General features: G+C 42.7%; 1 protein-coding gene across 2 annotated transcripts; it reads left to right on the forward strand.

The window, feature by feature from the left end:
- Positions 1 to 550: 550 nt before the first annotated feature.
- Positions 551 to 22,094, forward strand: LOC111964751 (RNA-binding protein Musashi homolog 1). Of its 2 annotated transcripts, XM_023988573.2 has the most exons (14): positions 551 to 671; positions 1,163 to 1,203; positions 2,018 to 2,099; positions 2,250 to 2,334; positions 10,996 to 11,037; positions 11,704 to 11,796; positions 17,489 to 17,537; positions 18,619 to 18,701; positions 18,818 to 18,935; positions 19,639 to 19,719; positions 20,348 to 20,404; positions 21,177 to 21,233; positions 21,354 to 21,508; positions 21,847 to 22,094. In XM_023988573.2, the coding sequence occupies exons 1-14, from the start codon at positions 610 to 612 to the stop codon at positions 21,886 to 21,888; spliced, it is 1,047 nt and encodes a 348-aa protein (XP_023844341.1). In that variant the 5' UTR covers positions 551 to 609; the 3' UTR covers positions 21,889 to 22,094. The 2 variants fall into 2 exon arrangements, with proteins under 2 accessions (XP_023844341.1, XP_070299964.1); XM_070443863.1 differs by lacking the exons at positions 551 to 671; positions 1,163 to 1,203; positions 2,018 to 2,099 and adding an exon at positions 9,190 to 9,224.
- Positions 22,095 to 25,443: the final 3,349 nt, after the last annotated feature.

Raw genomic sequence — 25,443 nt, forward strand, 5'->3', positions numbered from 1 at the left:
GTCCAAACTTTTGACTGGTACTATATGTGCCAGCAGTGTAAACGCAAAAGTGTAAAAAGGATGTATCTTTGTCTGTAAGGTGTTATCATGAATCCCTAGGAATATCCCCATTTCAAATCCATTGCCATGACACCCCTCCATCCTCTCTCCCATGCATCAGAATATACCTTCCATGCTCCGCTGTAGGCTATTCACCATACTCTCAGAATTAGGTATTGAATGTACTTTATAATTACTTAATTATAAGGAAAGGCAGGAACCTTATTTTACTAGGCCTACGCTGTCTACTAATAATTTATTCCCATAGAATAGACTTCCACAAAACGTCCGCTATGCACATCATTGTCCTAAAGCGGGGAAACGCTACAAGAGAGCCCAAGAAGACGGTGTAGTGAGGGGCGGGAGTACCGGAAAAGCGAGGGAGAGGCGGGGCCTGCTTTTCTGTGTGTGTGTGTGTGTGTGTGTGTATGTGTGTGTGTGTTCGTGCGTGCGCGCACCGCGCTCTCTCGCCCCTCCTCCTCTAGACAAACCACCCCCACACCCCTCCGCCACACTGAGTCTGTTACTCACTGCCTTTCCTCACCTCATAGTCGAGAACAGAGGAACGGAATGGATACGGAAGGGAGCCAAAGCAGCCTGTCCTCCGTGGACAACTCCCCCCACGACCCCTGGTAAAGCTCCCACACCGTCTCACCTGCGTCTCGGCCGTACTTGCTTCCATATGTGAGATAACCGTGGAGTTTGGTTTGTGTGGAGCCCACCCGAGCGCGGAGACAAAAGACAAGCATGCTTGTTCTGATGGGCTCTACCTCTCCAATGCGGTCCGCTCAACCGTGTATTACTGCCGCTCAACCGCGCAGGAKCTATCTCTTGTTTATTTCTGCTATTTTCTTTTGAGTAAGCAGATGGCTACGATTGMAACAACTTTTCCTTTCCATTTGGAGAGCACTGGCTGGTTTCAGTATCTTCTCGTAGGAATTATAACGGCCCGATTTGACCACTCGTGCCTTCACAACATGGCCGATTTTCTTTTTACTTTATTTATGTTATTTTGTAGGCCTATATATATCTATTAATTGTAGTTTGCTTTTAATCTCAGATGCCTGTTTTACGGGAATATGTTGTTCTACACCACTTACTCTCGCCTCTATCTCCCATTCAGCAAAATGTTCATCGGGGGTCTCAGTTGGCAGACAACACAAGGTGAGCTGTCCCGCGAGCGACTTTTCAAAGTCCCTGGATGCAAATATAATACCTAGATAGATGTATAGTGTTATTGTTACTCGCTTATATACTATTTATACAGTCATTAATCCCATTGTTTACTATGTGAAGCTTCCGGAAGTTTGTTAAAAAAGACAGTTGATAGTTTAGGCTATATGCTGCCGAAATCAAAGCTTTCATTCAACGAGGATCAGTAGGCCTAGCCTACGCATGATTTAGACTGTAGGCTGAAACAGAGAGCCTAGACAATATGCGATTAACGTTCTAAATTAGTATAAAATCATTTAGCTTTATTTTGAAATCATTGTATGTTATTTGGGGGGTCTGTTACCCGATGTAACAACTTTTTTTATTTTGATATTTGATTGAAGCAGAACTTCGTTGCTTTTGCAATTCTTGGGGTGTTTTTTTGTGTGTGATATCGTGCTGTTGAGCTTGTTACAGCGTTAATAACGCCATTCAGTCAAAATAATATAGTTTGTCTAAAACTCAGTGTTGCCTAAAGGTTGATTTAAAATTGTTGGCTATATTCATCTTATTTGTATACCCTAAGTTATCACAATTGTAAAGTAAACATTGTCGTATCATCATATTATAGCCATGGACTATCAACCTAGGCAGAGTTTAATCTACCCTTATCCTGTTTTCAATGAATGACGTCGCGATAGACGAACAACATCGCGGTCTTGCTCATTTGCGTTGTCTGTTTTCGTCTATCTAAATCAGTTATTATAGTATACACTCAAAGGACATTTCGTCTTTGGAAAACTGTTTGACCATATTTTTTTTATAGAGGGATTGAATGAATACTTCTGTAAATTCGGCGAGGTGAAGGAGTGTATGGTGATGCGAGATCCCGTTACGAAGAGATCGAGGTAAGGAGGCGTGCGCGCCCCAGCATCTCTATCATAGGCGCGCACTCATGGGTTTATTTTCTTCAAAAAGAACATGATTTTGTGGTCAGAGGTTGAGTTTTGTTGTGTCGGACTGTTATTATAATTCAATGCATTGTGTTTCTTCCCCAGGGGATTCGGGTTTGTAACATACATAGACCAGGCTGGTGTGGATAAAGTTTTGGCACAAAACAGACATGAGCTGGATTCTAAAACAGTAAGTTTATGCTTGCACCTAAATGCACAAGCAACATTATTGCATATGGGGAAATTGTTCACATGCTATATATAATAGTCCTAAATAATTTTGTTATGCCATACATCTATAACATTGTCTATATTGGATATGGGTGCAGTTTTTCTTGGTAAGTCTTTTTTCTTCTGCCATGTTATGCCATAATGTTATACACCATGTGATGTATGAAAAGGTTGGCCCTGGAAAGTTTAGGAGAGTCTATGGGCGCCTCCCTCTCCTCCCCTCCCACCAAATCCTGGTTTAGGGTGCGTGACATGAAAGCGTTCTTTCTTGCTGTTCATCGCCATGATTACCTGGGGACCGAGACGGGGAGGAAGAGGCCTGGGCTCTCTCTCACACCAAAGAGAAAGAAGAGTGAAAAAACGCTAGGGCTGTGAAACATATTAAAGAAGTTGAGTTGTGCGCTTGTAGAAACATTCAATTAAGTTTTAAGGGGGTCATCTAAGGTAAGGAACTGTTTAGATGAAGTTAATTCAACAACAAAAAAGTTCGACCTGAAGATTGGTGTCAACTAGTCCCTGAGTTCGGTCCCGGCACTGAATAACTTAAGAAGAAAAAAAGAAAAACTTATAATTAGAATGTTGATTTGAATGGTAAAGTCATTCTAATTCAATGCATAACACTATAGTCTCTGAAGCATACCGGCGATGCTACATAGACTAACATAATCGTTGATGAAGCTTACAGCATACAGCTTTGTCAGCCGTGTGGGTGTGTCTCCATCCCCCAACCCCCTCAATACACACTCTCAGACATGCACACACAGTACTGTTATACACACACACACTGCCTGGCCCTAAAGGGACAACATTTGACAGTGAAAGGTGAGAGCGAGTGGGGGAGGATGTAGCATGGAAAGGCTAGTTTGGTTACACGAAGMAGGTCTGTTGCCCTGGGTGAAATCAGTCACAGGGGATATTATGGTGACTCCACAGCCTTGTGGGACTTATGTCTCCATAACAACTCTCTTCTAGCGTTTGAAGATGAATGCAGAATGTACTGCCACCAACAATGCAAAGTCAACCCATGGACAATAGCATCTACGGCGATAACTTAAATAATGGCGGTGATTGTAGTACGTTATTTTACAGGTCCTTAATTATATAGATTTGGACTTGAGTTTTTCAGTTACAATTAGTCTCTTAAATGTGGTTCCCATTTTATGATCTAATAAAACCCCGAGGAGGATGTTTCAGAAAGGAGCAAATGCACTGATGTTACAGCTACAATCTGGATTCTAGAGTAATTACAGTAAAATTAGTTTTRCAGTGAAGATATTGTCAGAACATAGAAGTATGTTTGTGAAGACATTGAGTTTGATTTATACGACTAAACCACTACTCCAAATGTATCACCTGTTCAAGACAGATACAGATACTATTTAGTTAAATATCCTATAAATAGATCGCACCATTTATATTTTCTTGTATACTTGACCAAGGTGGCAATGTGTTTTTGTGTAACCCTTTAGTATTTTACACTTCAGAGCTGGTTTGAAATCAGTAGAAGTAGGGTGTCATGGCAATATATCTGTGGATCCTAGTTACAGTAGGTCTTGTATTGTCAGAAGTCTGATTCTTGAATATCTTATGAGGTAGGTGAGCTTTGAGGACCTGGCCTCCACTCTGTCGATGTGTGTGTACACTACGCATGCATGTGTAAAGGTGTGATGGTCAATAAGTGTGTTAATGTGTCTGTATGATGCAGAGTATAATGTTTGAGAATGAGCGGGGCGTCTGATGCTAGGCTGTAGGTGCGAGGGAGGAGGCCACGCCTCTGGAATCACAGCATGGGACATCCTGAAACAAGGTTTTTGTGGGCATGTAAAGGGTTGAATGGACAACTAGGCAGGGACATCGTTTTTGAAAAATACCATTGTTTTTTGATAGATTACAATATTTTGCTGCAGCTCACAGTGTTATGTTTGGTGTGCTGAAATGGTCCAGTGTGCTGCTTTTTTTTTTTAAGTATTGGAAAAGCATAACATATAGTAAGTCAATTGATACATTATGGCACTGTGTAATTGGATGAAAAGGGACTCCATTTCATTGTTCCCAAATCTGTTTCTATCTCTCACTTTTTTCTCTTAATATTTTTTTGCATTTCTCAATGACTCTCACAGACTATTCACATCTTTCAGTCTGTCCCCTTGTACCGTCTCTTCTCCTTTTTTCATTAACCTTTACCTTTCCAACAGTCTCCCTCCAAACCGTTTCTCCCTCTCTCTCCCTTGTCGGTGGCTATTGTTTGACCAGCATGAGATGAGAAGGAGAGTGAAATTCCTTTCTGGAATTMATTTCATGCTCACCCCATGGAGGGTGAGAAAGAAACGGAGAGAGAGAGAAAGGACAAGGTAAATGAGAGGTTTTGGCAGTAGGAATTTGGGGCAAGTGTAAGCACTCTGAAAAGCAGTGACAAAATGCTTGACACAGTAAAACCAGAGCTGGGGACAAACAGAAGAGTGGTGCTTTATTTTGGYCAACTACATGATTATGAAAGTCTATGTTACTGTTTGTAATGTGGATGGAAAATATACCACTGTCTTATCATATATAAGGCCAGGATGTGTGCGGATAAAACATATTTGATTAAATTATGCAGGGATGCCACGGGAAGATTTGCGTGAAAATTTGAGTTACTCGCCCATATCTCAACTTCCAACATCTAGACAACTTTCATGTTGTTATTGACAATGACCATATTGACCAATGTAATGCTTTTTTATGAGCGAGGCAGATTGGTAATGTTGTTTGAGCATGAAGACAGAGTTCTACTTGTTTGGCTGCTTCAGAGACCTTCACCACATGGCAGCAGTGTGATGTAGTGAATATGGCAGCAGTGTGATGTAGTGCTTCGTCTGGTCTAGAACGATCCAGGGTCGTGTTCATTAGGGCACGCAGCGRAAAAWGTTTTTAAATATTTTGCAATGGAACATTTGTATTTCTTATTGGAATAGTCCAGGTAGTCCCTCCCCGTTTCAGTCAGTTTTCTTCCATTTGGTTCCTAATGAACACGGCCCTGGTTCCATTTTGACTATGCAAAACAATTCTAGTCTATTACTAATAGACTTTATCACATCAAATCAGCGTCACTAGTACAAAGTGAGTTTTGATTGAATGGATTTCCTATCCACGTTGTCACATTCCAAGCCTACACAAATTATTTATAATTTATCATATTTTTTGTTCTAGCCCAACATAGCCAATTCTACCAATCAGCTGATTGGGTATGTTAGTGTTGCTGCATTGAATATACCTCGCGAAGAGTGTGAGAAAGATCTTTGGTTACACTTATTATTTTGTTTGAAGGTCTAGTCATAAACTGCTCATGAACGTTATTACATGTACATAGTTAACCATTGCATTAGATTAGTACATAATAATGTTGGTTATGCTTGAGGCAGATTACTGGCCTGTGTAATATTGCTTTATACATACATGTATTTACTTATTTTCATACATAAAGTACCAGTCAAAAGTTTAGACACACCTACTCATTCAAGGATTTTTCTTTATTTTTACTATTTTCTATGTTGTAGAATAATAGTGAAGACATCAAAACTACGAAATAACACATATGGAATCGTGTAGTAACCAAAAAAGTGTTAGAAAATCTAAATATAATTTTGCTTTTAGATTCTTCAAAGTAGCCACCCATTGCCTTGATGACAGCTTTGCACACTCTTGGCATTCTCTCAACCAGCTTCACCTGGAATGCTTTTTTAACAGTCTTGGAAGAAATTCCCACATATGCTGAGCACTTGTTGACTGCTTTTCCATCACTCTGTGATCCAACTCATCCAAAATCATCTCAATTGGGTTGAAGTTGGGTGATTGTGGAGGCCAGGTCATCTGATGCAGCACTCCATCAATCTCCTTCTTGGTCGAATAGCCCTTACACAGCCTGGAGGTGTGTTGGGTCATTGTCCTGTTGAAAAACAAATGATAGTCACACTAAACGCAAACCAGATGGAATGGCGTATCACTGCAGAATGTTGTGGTAGCCATGCTGCTTAAGTGTGCCTTGAATTCTGAATAAATCACAGACAGTGTSACCAGCAAAGCACCACCACACCTCCTCCTCCATGCTTCACGATGGGAACCACACATGCGGAGATCATCCGTTCACCTACTCTACTCTGCATCTCACAAAGACACGGCGGTTGGAACCAAAAATCGAAAATTTGAACTCATCTAACCAAAGGACAGATTTCCACCGGTCTAATGTCCATTGTTTGTGTTTCTTGGTCCAAGCAAGTCTCTTCTTATTATTGTTATCCTTTAGTAGTGGTTTCTTTACAGCAATTTGACCATGAAGGCCTGATTCACGCAGTCTCCTCTGAACAGTTGATGTTGAGATGTGTCTGTTACTTGAACTCTGTGAAGCATTTATTTGGGCTGCAATTTCTGAGGCTGGTAACTAATAAACTTATCCTCTGCAGCAGAGGTAACTCCGGTTCTTCCTTTCCTGTGGCGGTCCTCATGAGAGCCAGTTTCATCATAGCGCTTGATGGTTTTTGCGACTGCACTTGAAGGAACTTTCAAAGTTCTTGAAATGTTACATATTGACTGACCTTCATGTCTTAAAGTAATGATGGACTGTTGTTTCTCTTTGCTTATTTGAGCTGTTCTTGCCATAATATGGACTTGGTCTTTTACCAAATTGGTCTCTCTCCCTTGTATATCACCCCTACCTTGTCACAACACAATTGATTGGCTTAAACACATTAAGAAGGAAAGAAATTCCACAAATTAACTTTTAACAMGGCACACCTGTTAATTTAAATGCATGCCAGGTGTTTACCTCATGAAGCTGGTTGAGAGAATGCCAAGAGTGTGCAAAGCTGTCCTCAAGGCAAAGGGTGGCTACTTTGAAGAATCTGAAATAAATATTCCAAAAAAGTTTGTGTAACAATTGTTTGGTTTCTACATGATTCCAATTGTGTTATTTCATAGTTATGATGTTTTCACTATTATTCTACAATGTAGAAAATAGTAAAAAGAAAAGAAAAACCCGTGAGTAGGTTTGTCCAAACTTTTGTCTGGTACTGTACATGAATAGGCAGTTTACTGATAATTAGCAATTATAGAGAGTTTAGTGAAACCACAGGCCTTGTTAACAGTGCTAGGCCTGGTTAAAGTTAGTTAGCAGCAATGCTAAATGGCTCACCGAGAATATTAAAAAAAAATCACAACGGAAAACTCATCACCAGACTCAGAGCAAGAATAGAGATTTAGCRCGTCAACAAAACCCACACTTCACARCGATTCAGATCTGATCATTGAATTTGACTGTTTGTCTGTTCACGGACTGAATATTGATTGGACTCCGTATGGTTTGGGAATCAGGTTAGCATTAGCGGTTAGCGCTGTCCCAGGTCATGGCTCTATAGAGATTAGCTCTCTGGTGCTGACAGGGGCAGAGGAGACAAGAGGGGGGTGGAGGAGAAGATGGAAGGGAAATGCAAGAGAGAGTCCCAACCCTGGTCTGTACAGGTGTAGGATCTTAATTTGAGCCAGTTTGCTACAGCAGTAAAATAATCCTGCAGACACAGAAAATCTGGCATTATGTTAATTTTAATTAATGGACATTTTTGTAGAGGTTGATACATTTTTCGTACGAGAAAATAAACTATTTCTAAACCTCAAATACACTACAAGTTTTACATTTCCTGCATTGCAGCAGGAAGGTTCCTCTTCAACAGGGTGATCAAATTAAGAAACTACATCTGTAATTAGTATGGATCTCAAAGGCACCTAATCGGATTGAAGGAAACAAACTGGATTGCGATTCCGAAGTATAGCCTCATCCCTGAGTGTGTACCTGCCCTCCTGAAGGAAGTGATAAGTCGCACACACGTATGTGCACACACACACATTGGTTGTCCTAGCCAAGACTTTGTGTAGAGTAGGGGGCCTCATTAGTGGACTTCGTTAACTAATTACTCTGCAATTGTTCAGCTGTGCAGATTGACCCCAATGGCCCAGACCCAAATCAAATTGCCGTCCACAAAGTGACATGCTAGCCTAGCTACCTTCCAAACTTCTTAGTACGGTTGCTTCTAAACAGGTGTATTTTATAAAGTTTTGAATTAGGATCGGATAGAATAGCACACTTTTGTTAACTATTTGTGTACGTTTGTGTTTTCCTGGCCACATTATTTTTATTGAGTGAATGTGTTAGTAAAATCAGTGCATGTTGTGCGTGTGTGTGTTTTATGTGTTTAACCGCACGATGAGGGTGTGTGACTGGGGAGTAGTTGGCCGAGCCCCTGTTCCTCTGCGGGTCCATCTGTTTTGTCCCCTTTTGTCCTGTTAATTAATGAAATCAGAGGGGCTGCCCGCTGGGCCAGGACTCCCTGCTCRCAAATGGGCGGCCCACTTTCTCATGTGGAGTTTTTGTTTTAAAATGAATAGCCACTCTCTCTCTCCTCTCTCACTCTGTCTTTCCCTGTCTCCCTCGGTCTAGGCCTAGCTCCTTCTCTCTTTGCTTCTTTTTCGCCCTCTCCTTCACTTCATCAAACTCCTCTCTTTGATTTAGTTATGTCTTCACTATGCCTTTATTTAGTTCATTCTTCCTTTCTTGCTCATTCAATCTCTTCCCCCATCCCCTTTCCCTAAAAACCGCACATACACACAAGGAAAATACATTTTAAAAAAACGAAAGAAACCAAAAGTGTAGCCTGACAGAAGTGCTGTGAGAGTATAATGTGAATTTTGTAAGATTAAAATTTTTGGGGTTCTCTGCGTTGCGCCGTGTTGGTGACCATGTGCTAATGATGATTTGTAATGCCTTCACTTTGCTTGTTTGTTTCAGTTTTAAACATGTCTGGATGGGTTTGGCAGTTTGAGGTGACTATCGGATGTAGTCTAGTCTTGTTTTAACATAAACAACTAAACCAATAGGCTCTGGCTTGAAGGGATCCTTCTCTGCTCTCTAAAACCCATCAGGGTTGTATGTCACAAAGCAGGATGAACAAGTCAGCCGGCTAACATTTATAAACACTCCATTATAACGGTATTAATATCAGTTATTATGAAGAAAGAATGTTGAATATGAGTTATTAAAAGTCAGTTATTACCTTATGCCATTTTAAGTCGTTCTTCGCGATCAAGGTCATGCAGAGTTGTTTCTGAATATTTCTGAACGTTAGCTGGCTCATTGCTCCTGGTTTGTGGAATACGCCCATTTGGGCTAAAGTAAAAGAGTAGCATGCTGAGTCTTCTATAGAGACCATAGTGTAGGCCTATGTTCACTGTACTATCTATACCTGTGCTCTTCTTTATTGGACTACCGTCTGTTCTAAGTGCTGTAGATCTGTACCCCGTCGTTACTTTATAATGTGATGATACTAAACAGCATGGCATGATGTAGCCTATAGCACTCTACTGTAGTAGTCAATACTTTGTCCAAAATAGACTTAGTTAGGGGTGTTGGTCCTTGGCTCTTTGTTGTATTTTTCTATCTTTGTGACAAACATGCTTTGTTTTACTGATTTCTGAGCAGTAGAGGGGACATGAGCGTGCTTGACAGGAATATTTTGAAAATAAAATGCCACTTAACTATTGGGATGCTCGGGCTCTTGTTTGACCCAATCAGTGTCATTGTAGACATATGTATTGGGTGACAAGGATGAGATAATCAGTTGAGTTCATGGTTTCGTCCCAGCATTTGGAGTAAACAAGAGACAGAATTTGAAAGGTGCCGGGTGCTTAACAATCGAGCCGTTGTGCCACTCTGTAGTCACCTTCCTTCGTCAACTCTGAAGCCAGCTGGAGAGGACAGTCCTCCTCTCCGTCCAACACCGTGGGGTGAGGAGGAGTCTCTTCCGTCTCACTCAAACAGMAGCCATTGCTGCTCCTCAGCTTGTCACCATAATATATAATAAATAATATATGTCATTTAGCAGATGCTTTTTTCCAAAGCGACTTACAGTACAGTGAGTACATAGATTTTAGTATACAGTATGTAACCCCAGCAGGAATCAAACCCACAACCCTGGCGTTGCTTGAGCCATGCTCATACCAACTGAGCCTCCAAGACCGCGGACCATGATTTGACTAGAAAGACACGTGAGAAACCTGAGCCTTTATGCAAATCCTCCATGGCTTACAATGCTGTGCACAGAAGCTTTTTCTCTCCATTCAGAATTACAGCGCCTGTGAATATCAGTGTCGACATGAGTCTATTCATTGATATACTGTATGAATTTAAAGTGTTGTTGTGTTGCAATTATACAGAGGTATGCTAGCCTGGTCCCAAATCTGTTTATGCTCTGTTTATGCTGTCTTTCCAACTCAAATAGCCTGACCATAGGACTTGGCAAGACAGAACAAACAGATCTGGGACCAGGCTAGTGGTATGTAGTCTGCCACTGCATTGGAGAAAGTAATATGTCTCCAGTGTATCACAGGTTTGGGGGCTGTCATAGAAATGGAATGTAATACCTCTCAGATACCGGAAAAGTTTGTATCCTTAAAGTTTGTGGTTCGTTGCCTTGAACTGTGAGTCACCATTACTTGTGAGTGGTAGTATGGTCTCCAAATGTTTTTGTCCACCAGTATCTAACTCTGTCTGTCTCTGTCTCWCTCTCWSTCTCTGTCTCCCCCCCTCTCTCTCCAGATTGATCCCAAGGTGGCATTTCCTCGTAGAGCCCAACCCAAGGTGAGTTCTCATCCTTAATGGGGTTTACCCCTGGAGGCCAAGGTGACGTCACAGCCGTCGTGTCCTATCACGGGAGGCCTGCCTGCCGCACCAGATTTAGGGCAACAAGGGTAGCAATCCCCCTCAGCCCACCCTCAGCCGACTTCTATACGACCCCTATACATAAGAAGGGGGGGGGCTCTGCCAGTCTAAAGACACGCATACATACGCACACAGTCTTAATATTAAGTCTTCCTGCAGAGTCCATTTTGTATTTGCATTGAAATAAATTGTCTCATTGCTGTACTATGTGGTTCCGAGTGGCTGGCAACCCCCTCCCTAGCTCCCTAGTGGTGCAGGGGTCTAAGGCACTGCATCGCAGTGCTAGAGGTGTCACTACAGAYCCGGGTTCGATCCTGGGCTGTATTACAACTGGCCGTGATCGGGAGTCCCATAGGGCGCCGCACAATTGGCCCAGGTTAGGGGAGGGTTTGGCCGGGGGGGCTTTACAAGTAGGCCGTCATTGTAAATAATAATTTGTTCTTAACTGACTTGCCTAGTTAAATAAAGGTTAAATAAAAAATAATATATATATTTGTACTGCTTTACAGTACTATCGTAAGTCATCTAGCCTTTTCAATGTGTTGTGTGTTAATGATAGTGTGTACTCTTCCTCTGTGTTGTTAGTTGGTGACCAGGACAAAGAAGATCTTTGTGGGAGGCCTCTCAGTGAACACAACCATCGAAGACGTCAAGCAGTACTTTGACCAGTTTGGAAAGGTAAATGATGCACTGTGTTCAGACACGTTTGTTGACATGATGTTGCTGCAAATGGCATTACATGTACTCTATATCTCAAATCAGGAGCTGTTCTCCATTTTGCCAAGATCAACTTCAGACAAAGTTTCTCTAAGTGCCCTCTGTTTTTTCATTCAATGTCCCTTCATGTTTTCTCAGCCTATTTGTCTCCCTGTTTCTCTCTCTCTCTTTTCTCTTTCTGTTTCTCTCATTCCACATTTGGGTAAGAGACACGGTAAGCGTGGCTAATTTCAGAGAAGAGTTGAAAGGGGTGAATGAGAAGAGGGAAAGAGGGCGGGAACACAACAGCATTAGTTCTAATCGATATTAGCATTTCTGTCTTCCATTTTGCTCCCGTTGCTGTTGTTTGAGTTGCTTCGTCTGTTCCATTTTTCTTCAAGCCAGTTAAGCCTATTTGAATGAAATGCAGTGAAAGGCAAACGCATGCTGGGATGACAGAGGGATGGCTTAAAAGAGAGAAAGAGGGAAGGGGGAGAAAGAGGGGTGAAGAGAGTGAAGAGGCACCTCCTGGAGAGAGAGAGAGGTGTACTCGGAAGGGAAGTGTTTTCAAACTGCAGGAGAGAAGAGGAATGCATGAGAATGAGAAGAACCAACTCGTAGAACTGCGAAGGGGGGAAATATGATGGCGGAAGAAAAAGTATTGTAACGGTATGAAGATCTGAACTGACCCCCCAAAAAGTTGACAAACTGTCTGGAATCAATTGGAAGAGGAAAATAGGAGGKTTTTTTTCGTCAAGGAAGAGAACAAGTGAAGAAGTTTGACCTAGAAGAGAGATGTAGTTAGGGAGGGAAGACATTGGCGAAGGGGAGGAGGAGGAGGGGTCTCTAATTCTGAACTAATCTAATGCAACAGCTGCTCTTGCCACAAGATCCCCCCCGCACACACACAACCAACCTCAGTTCGTTGCCCCCCCCCATCCCAAAATACGCTCTTATCCACTGCATCCCTCTCAGCCCGTTGCCTTGGTGACCTGCTTTTAACCTTTGTCCCTTGGTAATTTAGCAATCTACGTCAACAAAAAAAAATATATAATGTGTGTGAGGCTTATACACATAAACACAAATGCACATACTGGTCGGGCAGTCACACAGGTCTAACATTCACCGACTTAAAACAGTGTGTCCTGACTGTCTTGAGCAGCAGTGGACAGAGAACGTTCTAGAAAGACAGAATCAGCGTCCCCTTAATGGGGCTTGATGATGTCACTTTGAGGGCGGAGAGAGGAAGAAACCGTTGGGTGTAAGAGGAGAGGAAAAGGGTTAGAGGAAAGAGTTCTGATGGAGGCTTGGATCTTGTGAAGTATCAACCCCCACATAGGAGATGCTTGGGCCAAATTATATCATTGCAGATTTCCACATTGCGCTTCCAGCATTTGATTTCCACAACAGAGTGTCTTGGAGAGAGTTTGTCACTTGATTTAGAAATGGGCAGTCTCGTGAAATCATCTGGCACACGCACACACACACAAACACACACGGAACTGACGATTTCTTACCATTTTGTTTTGTTCACTTCATCAGATTAGCATTCTGTGAGCATTTGGGCTTAAATGGGCATCAATGTCAGTCTAGTGCAAAGCGAAAGCCTTTTTTTCTTTGGTGTGATTGACCAACCGGATGTAACCGTACACGGGTTCCTCAAACGAGCTGATCCCACCGCTCACCGGCGGCCATGTTTGTCTGGGAAGCAGGTCAGAATCCCACAGAGACAAGTCTCGATTTACGCCCCCGCCGTGCCCGGCCAGAGGTCCGCTGTGCTCCCCGGCACTCTATCCCGATGTTCCCACTATCCTTTTCCCAGCCTTGCTCTCCCAAACAGTACTGGGAAGCCATTGGATAACACTCTGCCTCAAAGTACAGTGTAAAAACACAGCAGTGGTGCTTCACTTCGAAGAGTCAACAAACTATAGGCCTATCTTCATCCTTCCAAAATGGATGAAAGAGGGATGGGGAGGGAGGGGTGGATAGGACAGAAAGGAACAAGTTGGGCTCCAGTCAGCCATGTGAGTTGGCGATTAGAGGGCTTCACTGGACACTTTGTCTGCCGGCCTGTTTGGAGAGATGGGTGGAGAGAGGGAGGGAAGGAGAGGGAGGGAAAGAGAGGGAAGGAAGAGTTAAACAGGTGAGAGAGGAAGACGGTTGAGGTAAATTAGACACTGGCTGTGTTTGGGTGTTTGAACTGAGGGATTGAAGCCCACATGTTCATTGCAAATAGGTCACGGTTTGTACTGTCTCGTAGCCAACGTAGCAGCAAACAGTGAACAGAGTTTTCTTCACTGGATATTTACAAAGGGCTGCAAAATATTATTGGTTTGTCCAGTTTCTTTGAAATTGGCGGTAAGGGAACATTCCCGGATACAGAACATTCTGCGTGGAAAAAGTTGTCTGTCTGTACATTTCCAGGAGCTCTCTGAAACCATTCCCAGAAAGTTCTTTGACWAAAAATGTTCTCAGAATGTTCCTGAAAACCTCCTTGTCAATTTTCCGAAATGAGAATGTTATGTGACATGCTGTAAAGGTGCTGGGCAGTGAGTGTGAGCCGTGCTGAGGTAAATACAAGACGCTATATTTCAGCCAGATTGTATTACACTTCTCTGGACACAGTGGACAACAGGTTGTTTCCCCATTGATTTTGTCGAGGAGGCTCTGTAACAGTAGGTCTAACACTTTCCACTAGGCACACACTGGTTGAATCAACGTTGTTTCCACATCATGTCAATTCAATTATGTTGAACCAACGTGGAATAGACGTTGAATGGTCGTTTGTGCCCAGTAGTTTTTGTTTTTTAGCACTGAAGACAATAAAGCTTACAAACTTCAAGATGTTAGCTAGCAAGTGAATTAGAATAAATCACAGTTAGCCATCCTCACTGAATACGGCTAAAGGTGACTGTTTTGTGTTCACACCTTCATGTGTCAGCCTAATACTAACGAATGGTTAGCGTCTAGAATAAATAGCGCTAATGCTAACTGGAGTCTACTTGCCTACTTGACCATGTAACACAACACTTATGATAACATGTCTCTGGTGCTGCAGCTGTCCACTTACTCTCCCTGTCCCGACTTTGCTGTGTCATTGGCTTTGGAGGACCGGAAGGGTGAAGAGTGGGGGGGGGGGAGATAAAAACTGAATGAAGGACAGAGGGTAGACTCTGGGGGGGGGGGGGGGGCTGTGTGTGTGTGAGAGAGAGCGAGCGAGAGAGAGATCATAGCTCTGTTGGACTAACGGGTCTCCAACCCTGACCTTTTCTATATCCCATGCACACACGCAGTGACACACACACTCACTAGCACAGCTTGTGTAAACTTTGTTTATTAGATCATTCAAATCAACTAAATATATTGCCAGTGGTGGAAAAAGTACCCAATTGTCATACTTGAGTAAAAGTAAGGATACCTTAACAGAAAATTCAAAGTAAAAGTGAAAGTCACCCAGTAAAACCCTACTTGAGTAAAAGTCTAAAAGTATTTGGTTTTAAATATAACTAAGTATCAATAGTAAATGTAATTGCTAAAATATACTTAAGTATCAAAAGTAAAAGTATAAATCATTTAAAAGTCCTTATATTAAGCAAACCAGACGACACCATTTTCTTGTTKTTATTTTATTTACGGCTAGCCATGGGCTCACTCCAGCACTCTCACTGTTTCGTGAGTCCGCCAGATCAGAGGCAGTAGGGAAGACCAGGGATGTTCTCTTGATAAGAGTGTGAATTTGACCATTTTCCTGTCCTGCTAAGCATTCAAAATGTAACAAGTACTTATGGGTGTCAGTGAAAATAGAAACAGTAAAGTAAAGTACAGATACCTCCAAAAGCTACTTAAGTAGTACTTTCAAGTATTTTTACTTAAGTACTTTAGTTATATGTACTGCTTTCATTATGACACCAAATAGATGATCTCAAAGGTTAAACATCAAACTGGAGTCCAGAGCTTTCCTCCACTCACATTTCAGCCTGTGTTAAGTTTCATTACGCTGATAGGTAATGAAAATAGGAATGCAGTCATGCTGTGTGTCTTAAGCGATGGTTATACTGATGATGTCTCTCACTGGCAAAACATGGAGTAGTTTCACAGTTCCTCTATTAGAGGAGTTTGTGCTAACTTTCTTACCAGCAAAGGAGAGTAAAGAAGGGATGGGGGCAGCATGAATAGGGCTGCAGGGAGAAGAGTGGGAGAAAAAGAAAAAAAACGGAGGGAAAGGAAGAATGAAAGGGGTGCATGTTGACAAAGCCCCCACTTCTCTTTGTTCTCTCTCTCTCCCTGCCTGTCCTTCTGTCTGTCTTTCTGTCCATCCAACCCTCACTCTCTCCCCCAAACTCTTTTATCCTTTTCACCCTCGACCCACTCTTTCGTATGCACCAATCCCCCTCCCATCCTTATTCTGTCCTGAACTATCTCTCGCCTCCTCTCTTTTCTGCGTCGCCACGCAAAATTCATTTTCTCTCCCTCTAGTAAGCCCTTTTTCAACTTTGTCCCTCTCTCTCAATTCCCCCTTTCACCCTCTCTCTCTCTCTTTCTCACACAGATCTTTCTCTCTGTAGTTCTATTCATAGTGAGAGTAGTGAGAGGAGGGTAAATTCTCCTAATTGAAATTATTTACAGGGTCTCCATGGGAATAGTAAACTTTGTGGAGAGGAGAACAAAGAGCTAGAGAACAGGACACAAAAGCTTACCCCCCCCACCAAACATACACTGAGTGCACAAAACATTAGGAACACCTGCTCTTTCCATGACATAGACTGACCAGGTGAATCCAGGTGAAAGCTACGACCCCTTATTTATGTCACTTGTTAAATCCACTTCAATCAGTGTAGATGAAGGGGAGGAGACATGTTAAAGACTGATTTTTAAGCCTTGAGGCAATTGAGACATGGATTGTGTACGTGTGCCGTTCAGGGGGTGAATGGCCAAGACAAAATATTTAAGTGCCTTTGAACGGGGTATGGTAGTAGGTGCCAGGCTCACCGGTTTGAGTCAAGAACTGCAACGCKGCTGGGTTTTTTACGCCTCACAGTTCCCGTGTGTATCAAGAATGGTCCACCACCCTAAGGACATCCAGCCAACTTGATATGTCATTGGAGTCAACATGGGCCAGCATCCCTATGGAGCGCTTTCCACACCTTGTGGAGTCCATGCCCCAACGAATTGAGGCTGTTCTGAGGGCAAAAGGGGGTGCAACTCAATATTAGGAAGGTGTTCCTCATGTTTTGTACACTCAGTGTATATATATATATTACTCTCACTCTCTCTATGTATATATATATATATATATATATATATATATATATTTACATAGAGATTGCGAGAGAGAGAATATTCCCTCCTAGAACTTGGGGAGTGAGACACTGTTTAACTTTACAGAGAAAGAACGACTGCCTCTTCTTTCTCCCCTTTTCTCTCCCACGCTCTTTTTCCTCTCCCCTGTACCCCCTTCTTTCTCTCCTCCTCCTTTGTCACCTGTCACCCCCCTCGTTCCCTTCCTCTTTCTCCATCTGTTAGCCCACTCTCCTCTCTTGCTCCAAAGCACAGGACCTGAAGGAGGGACAATGAAGCCCCATGCTGTGTAATGGCCTGTGTGTTTGTGTTTGTCCAAGCTCATCTCTCTCTGTCTCTCTCTCTACCTCTCTCTCTCTATCTCTCTCTCTCATAGGTCGATGACGCCATGCTCATGTTCGACAAAACCACCAACAGACACAGAGGTATTGCCACGAAACACCAGCCGACTCACACACACACACACACACACACACACACACACACACACACACACACACACACACACATACACACACAAACAAACAAAATTCATTGTGATAATCTTCTCTCAGATCAGTTGGCAGACCATACTGGCTGGTTTGTTGGTGCAAAAGTAAACCTCTTGCATTGTGACGGTATTGAAGAGCCTGATCCTTGGTTCAGCCATGCATGGAATGGCAACATAGCACACATTGATTTGTAGTGTAAATAATGTTATGCGGGAAACAAATAACACACACATTAACACACATTATCAGACTCTCACACATTGTTTAGATAAACACACACTCAGTATTTTAATGTGCGGGAGCTGTACTGGGATGAGCTGGTTAGGCCATAGTTGTTGGAACCATGCTGGAAAGGACCATGTGGGGAAAAAAGTATCTGAGCCAACGGAGTACAGTTTGGGTCGGCCCTATAGTGTGAATCAGTCAGGGAGGAACAAGTAAAGGAAGGCGAGAAGGGTTAATTGGTCAGCTCGTTTAATCGGGGCTCAGGCTAAAACCTTAGCTAATACTCTACCCCATCCCCCTTTACCACGACGACAGATTGACAGTTAGGGCACGCAAACCCGGCTAAATCCCCTCACAGCCTCTTGAGGTGTGGGGGAGGGAAGGGAGAAGGAACATGTAATGGAGTAGGGAGAGAAAGGGGGAGAGACCAGGTGAGTCTCAATACTTTGATGGAGTCTCTGCTACCTTTATGTTCTGTCATCTGAAAGGGATTGAATAGATGAAAGCAATTTTTTTTTTTTATAATATGATTTGAGGGAGAGAAGGATGGGGGAAAGAAGTGTACAGGATATGAGGATAGGAAAGAGGACAAAGTGAGTATTAAACATGGGCTGTGTCCCAATCATTCGTTTCTTTCCTCGCCTCCTTCCCTCATCTCCTTTTCTTCCTTGGTGACACCTAACCTGGAAGAACTGGACATGTGAAGTCATGATTGCATTCAGTTTAATAGAAAATGGAAACAAATGGCCATAGTGGAAGGTAAAGCAGTCTGTGTTCCTGTGTCCCTCAGGTTTCGGCTTTGTGACCTTCGAGAATGAAGACATGGTGGAGAAAGTGTGTGAGATCCATTTCCACGAAATCAACAACAAAATGGTATGTAGGCAGGCAATGTGTGTATGTGTATGTGCGAATGTATGCGTCAGTGTTGATAGTGAGGAGTGTGTGTGTCTATGTGCAGAATATTTCAAACCATTTGCATTCCACTCCAGGTGGAGTGCAAGAAAGCCCAGCCCAAGGAAGTGATGTCACCAACGGGTACGGCTCGAGGTCGTGCCAGGGTGATGCCCTACGGCATGGACGCCTTCATGCTGGGGATCGGCATGCTGGGTAAGAACAATAACACTGTCATTTAGCTGCCTCTAAACACTCTGGAACCATAATAAAGCTTCTCAGAGTAAGGGTGCTGATCTAGGATCAGTTTTGCCTTTTTAACAATTAATATTTAATTGCTATATAGTATTTACTTTGCCACCATGGCCTATTTATTGCCTTTACCTCCCTTATCTCACCTCATTTGCTCACATTGTATATAGACTTATTTTCTACTATATTATTGACTGTATGTTTGTTTTACTCCATGTGTAACTCTGTGTTGTTATATGTGTCGAACTGCTTTGCTTTATCTTGGCCAGGTCGCAGTTGTAAATGAGAACTCGTTMTCAAATCAAATCAAATCAAATTTTGCCTACCTGGTTAAATAAAGGTGGGGGAAAAATATATATATATGATCTACAGTATATAACAGGGGTGACCTACTCAGAGACGCTCTATGAATTCTTGGCCAGAACTGGAGAGCAGGGCTAAAGAGATGGGAGGAGATGTAGAGGGGGATGTGTTCCAGTGGGATTCAAGTAGGCTATGGCCTGCGGTAAAGTCATAGTATCTTGCTCCACCTACAGGTCAGTCATGTTAACAGCATGGTACTGAGTTATGGTGCTAGTTGCTACATGCTACATGAGGTCTAATATGAATGCAATAGCATCATCTCCTTCAGCCGTATCCTGATGGGTATTTATTTGTCTCTTCACAGGCTACCCAGGCTTCCAAGCAGCTACGTACGCTAGCCGTGGCTACCCTAGCATCGCGCCTGGATACACCTACCAGTTCCCTGGTATATGAGCATCGCTCTCTCTGTCACACTTGTTTATGTAGAGTATGAGTTACAGACGTACAGACGACTTGAGTCTGTTAATTATCCAAAGAACTGGCTAGGTCTGACAACAGAAACAATGCATTGGCCTAGTGATCATGTCAGATACATACTGATGTTAGTTTTACGTTAGGTGCCAAACACACAGACATGCCTACACTTTTTACTCCATGTATAAACGCATATGGCAGAGTCTGGCTGCTTGTAGAGTTCAGAGAGTTGTATTTTGGTTTTGACGTCCTCCTCCCCTCCCCTCTCATGTAAGAAATAATCTCTGCTGCACTTTTATCTCCCCGTTTTCTCTTTCTTCGACTCTGACCTCACTGCGCCTCCTTTCTCTCCTTTCCCCCTACCACCCTTCTCCCCTGTAGTCTCTCATACCAATTCTAAATTGCTTGCTTGTGTGTGCACATGTTCGTGTGTGTGTGTGTGTGTGTGTGTGTGTGTGTGTGTGTGTGTGTGTGTGTGTGTGTGTGTGTGTGTGTGTGTGTGTGTGTGTGCGTGCGTGCCTGCGTGCGTGCGTGTGAGTCGATTAGCACGTGGATGGTGTTGGTATTAAAAAAGCGCTCTCTTGACATTTCTGTTCTAGAATTCCATTTAGAGAGGACCACCCTTCTGACATCATCCCACCCCTCTGAGCTCACAGGTCAGTCACTCCTCTAAGATCTACAGGTAGCTCACAATCTCTGTCTTTACAAGGCAACATCGCCAACCTGTGGCGGAATGGTGTAATGGCCCTCATTTTTCCAATCTAGAAGGGTTCAAACCTAACTTTGATTAAAAAATAAAAAATTKATGAATCATGGAATTGACCCGAACAATGTTACGCTTGGATATTTTGGGCACGGTTTCGCCATCTTTAAAACGGTAAACTACCGGCCTCCCGAGTGGCGCAACAGTCTAAGGCACTGCATCGCCGTGCTAGAGGTGTCACTACAGCCCCGGGTTCGATCCCGGGCTGTATCACAACCGGCCGTGAACGGGAGTCCAATAGGGTGGCGTGCAATTGGCCCAGTGTTGTACGGGTTAGGGGAGGGTCTGGTCGTGGGTGTCTTACTTGGCTCACCGTGCTCTAGCGACTCCTTGTGGCAGTCCGGGCGCCTGCAGGCTGACCGTGGCCGTCAGGTGAACGGTGTTTCCTCCGACACATTGGTGCTTCCGGCTTAAGCGGGCGTGTGTTAAAATGCACGGTTAGGCAGGTTATTTTTCGGAAGACGCATGACTTGACCTTAACCTCCCAAGCCCGTTGGGGAGTTGCASCGATGAGTCGAGATTGAAATTGGGCAGAAGAAACGGGAATCTACCTGGCAATGAAATGTTTTCCGAACTTAATTTACACACTGCCAAACACTGTTTTGTAAGGCAACGTACTGGTATAGGTAAAAGAAGACATCTGAAATTGTCCCTCTGTCCCTCAGCCATTCCACTGTCAGCATACGGACCAATGGCAGCAGCAGCTGCAGCGGCTATGAGAGGTAGATAATTCTCCTTCGTCGTTCTGCCTGTCAGTTGTCTATGTGTATGTGATTGACTGATTGACTGTCTCTCTCTCTCAACTCTCTCGCTCTGTCTCTCTCCATCTCTCTCGCTCTCAGGTTCCACCCAGTCACGTAACGCAGGCTACCTGGGCACCAGCAGCCCTGGGCCAATGGCTGACCTGTATGCGGCAGCCAGTCAGGACTCAGCACTGAGCAGCTATCTCAGCGCAGCCAGTCCCGGCCCCAACTCAGGATTCGGCCACGGTCTTGGGGTACGTCACTATCACGTTTCACAACTGAAATTTGAGTAGTCTCTCCCAGGTTTAGTCTGTTGTCTTGCTTTTGGTGCCTAATGAATATGACCCATGGTTGGAATATCGTGAAGAGGGATATAAGAGGTAGCTAAAGGAGCCCGCTAGGTGGCATGTGGCATGTATCTGATGCTAGGGGAAACCAGGGATTTGCTTACCAGTTTTTAATATGGAAGTGTAAATTGTATAATGACAAATCAATAAAATGTTGGCAATTTTGTAAACCATATCCTTTCTTCATTTCAAACTATCTACCAGATGCTCTGTCTCTAATAGTCCGTGTGTCTTTCTTTTCCCAGGGTCCTCTTATCGCTACTGCCTTCACCAACGGTTACCACTGAGCAGATTTAGCAAATCACCGGGCACGGGAGGAGGTCCCTTCTGCTGACGAGCCAATCAAACTGCTGTGTGCCTACCCATGGCACAATCCGATTGGCGGCCACAGTTCAAAACCCGTACCCCTGGCTCCCCCTGACTCCACCCACTGACTGAAGATCTTTTATTTTTTTAACTTCTGTATCCTGTTTTCCTGTACTAATATCACTCCCTCTTCTCAATCCCTTGTTTCTCCTATCCTTTACCTTCACGTAGGTTTATTTAATTAGATTCCAATGCTGTTTCTTTTTTTAAATATTGCTCTGGCAGAAAAGTAAGTGAGAAAATAACGTTTGTGGGTTACGCTCAAGGCAAACAGATTCTGTCAGATATGTTTTGCTTTATATTTGAGGATTTTTTTTATTTAATCGCAATGTTTTGATGTGTTGTTGTTCCGTTGACCTCCCTTTAATGTGTTACCGGGGTGAGATGGAGGAGGAGAGAGGATTAGAGAGAGATGAACTGGTGTGTGGGATGGTGTCTCCTTGTCAAAAGGGGTACCTAACCCATTTAAACAGAGGAAGAACAAAGAAATGATGTAATTTCAATTTTTAACAAACGTGTCACAGAAAACATGAAAAGAAAACTAAAATGTATATTTTGATAGTTTTTAAAACAAAACATTTGTAATATTGTTATTAATATTGAACGCAATGATAATAATGATGATAATCGGTTAGATATTTTCTTCCGTAATTGGTTTTGAAAGGAATGTTTTATTTTCTTCCTGTAAAATATTGTATATAGATTTTGAGGGGAGGGTGGTGTAGGGGAGGAGGGAGGGGATGTTGAACTTTGATCAGCAGGCGGGGTTACTATTAATCGTTTGGCGCCAATTTAACTGGAAGTCTGCTTAACTACTACAACAAACGTGTTGTACAGTGGCAGGTAATTTTCTATTTGAAAGTGGCAATCCCCTCAGCATTTGTTTGGTGTTTAGGCCAACAACATGCACTAGCAGGGTTGAAGACTAGATGATATTTGTAAATAAGACGAAATGATAAGACCCTTTTCATTAGAAATTGGTATCAAAAAGAGAAAATGCTTGAATTCTCACAGTTGGGTCCTTTTCCCTTTCCTTTCATTTAGTTTCTTACTGTGAACATGCCAGTAGCTGATTTCTATTGAATTGGACCCCTTAAAGGCACACTCTTACCAAGTGACAAAACCATAGAAATATTGTTACTTGAATGGGGGTTCCTGTTCTAGTCATTTTATTTCTATGGACATGACATCCATGTATCCCTGAGAGATAAGGAAAAACTGAAGTGAGGCCCTGAGGATTTTTAATTGGCTCTGGTGAGGGTGCATGGTCGGGGTTAAGGGGGATTGGGTGGGATTTAATATAACTTTTTTGGGGGGAAAGTATATATATTTTTGCTCTATTTTCCTTCATTATGTTTTATTTTGTTTCTTGTTTCTTTCTTGCTGTTCTATGTACGGTCATACGGACCGTAGAAACAAATGAAGGACATATTTAACAAAGCAATTGACTCTTAAAAAAACGGTTACATCATGGTTGTATTTGTCCTCTGATGACCTTAGAAGGTGATTGTGTCATTATGTGTGACGGTGTGTTTGTTTGTGTGTGATGTGTGCGCGCACAATAGTGAGCTGACGTATGGAATTAGCTAGATTCGAAAGTTGACATGACATGCATTTTTTGACTGCCATTTTGGTACTGAAATGTTTGGCTGGTTCCATTTTGGTCTAACACCACGTATCCTATGTGTCCTTTCAGATCTAGGGACTAGGGGCTAGGTAAACTGAAATGGAACGCAGCCTCTGTCCCAGTCAGTACAGAAAAGAGGTATACACAGACCAGTAGCTGGAATGGAGGAGGAGACAGAGTGGAATTGTCCCCTTTCTTTTGACAGAGATATTTCAATGAAAATCAAATGAATTTTGTTGATGTTCCACAAAGTCTTCCACTAAACATGAACAAGAATCTCCCATGTTATACTGGCTAGTACTGCCCTTTTCGAACTGGCTGGGGCACTACACAAAACTACTGCTGGACACGAACACTGTAACTTTTTAACTTTCAAAAAGCAATACGTTATTTTTTATTTTAGGAATATTAATACTGCTATTAATGGCAATGGGAGTATGGATAATTCCATGGCATTAAGACTTTTTTTCAGAACAAAAAGGAAATTATATTTTTCTCTTGTCCGATTTCGTTCCCGGTGCACAATAATGATTCTTTGATTTTTAAGATGCTGGTGTTTTTTGTTTGTTTATGTTGATGCTTTCTTCAGGGTCGGAAAAGGGGCAAGGCCTTGGTTGTTAAAGCTCCAACTTCAAGGTCTTGACCAACACTGTAACTAAACTTTTATTTGGACTGTTCCCCACCCGCTTTATCTTATTGTATTTCTTTTTTTCTTTCTTTTTTTTCTCCTCTGGAAATGTCCATTTTAAAATTCCTAATAAATTATTTTAAAGCATTCCACTGAGATTGTGGTTCTGTTTTTTTTTTTACTTCTACAATTTCTTAGGCCCAGCGGAAATCGAATTAATGTAATACAAAAATGAGTCTGTTTAAGCACTTGAGATATCTGGGCTGCGTCTCAATCCACCACATCCGCCGTTTTAGCCCTTCCGCATCTGTGGTCAAAGGTGGCAGAGCTAGAGCAGTGTTTGTCAGACCATGAGACATCCTGAAAATTGGCTTTCTCACAAAACGTCTATAGCGTCCGAACGGTTTGACCTACCACTATATTGAAAGATGAGACACTCAAACACGATGGCATTCTCCATTTTGCTCTACCCCTTAAGGTATTAAAAAAATATATACAAAAATTATTGGATAAAACATTGAATTTGGTATTACTGCTATTAGCCAATAGAAACACATTGAATAACATTCASTACATGGAACAACATATAGTCCCCAAAAATGTCCTATTATAGTGGGGGACACTTAAATGTAGGGGAAGCATCAACACATATTTTGGAAGGACTCTAGCACCGTTCCTGACCTTGGCAGGACAAAGCACATATTAATACGTAACCTTTATTTTACTAGGTACAGTACATTTTGTCCCACTTCATACCTACTGAACACCACCCAGGTGTGCTCAAGGTAGGCTCAAACAGAAGCAGTAGGGTTGGCTAGTCACCCTTGTCTTATTGATGAATTGATTGCAGTGTGAGTAAATGTTGTTTGTGAGTGTGGGAAATACAGTGTTATACACTTAACAAACTCATTTGGGAATGTTCAAAGTCCCAGTGGTAAACAGTGACCTCCACCACTAACACACACACTTTGCTCAGTGTTGGCCAGGACTGGCTGCCAGTGTGTGTGTGTGAAGGGGGGAGATTAATGTTAGCCACAGCATATGAGGTCAGATCCTGGTCTCTCGTCTCCCTCCTTTCTCTTGCCTGGGGAGGGGTGTGTGAGACGGGGTGGTAATGTTGCCCACCCTAAAGAAAATGAGGTCAGCTCTACGCGAGGGTACAGTTCTCGACGCCCCCATTCCACACCAGCCTCCCTTCTTCAGAACCCTCAATCAGTTCTG

The sequence above is a fragment of the Salvelinus sp. IW2-2015 genome, linkage group LG1 (assembly GCF_002910315.2).
Source record: "Salvelinus sp. IW2-2015 linkage group LG1, ASM291031v2, whole genome shotgun sequence".
In the NCBI taxonomy this organism is placed as follows: Eukaryota; Metazoa; Chordata; class Actinopteri; order Salmoniformes; family Salmonidae; genus Salvelinus; species Salvelinus sp. IW2-2015.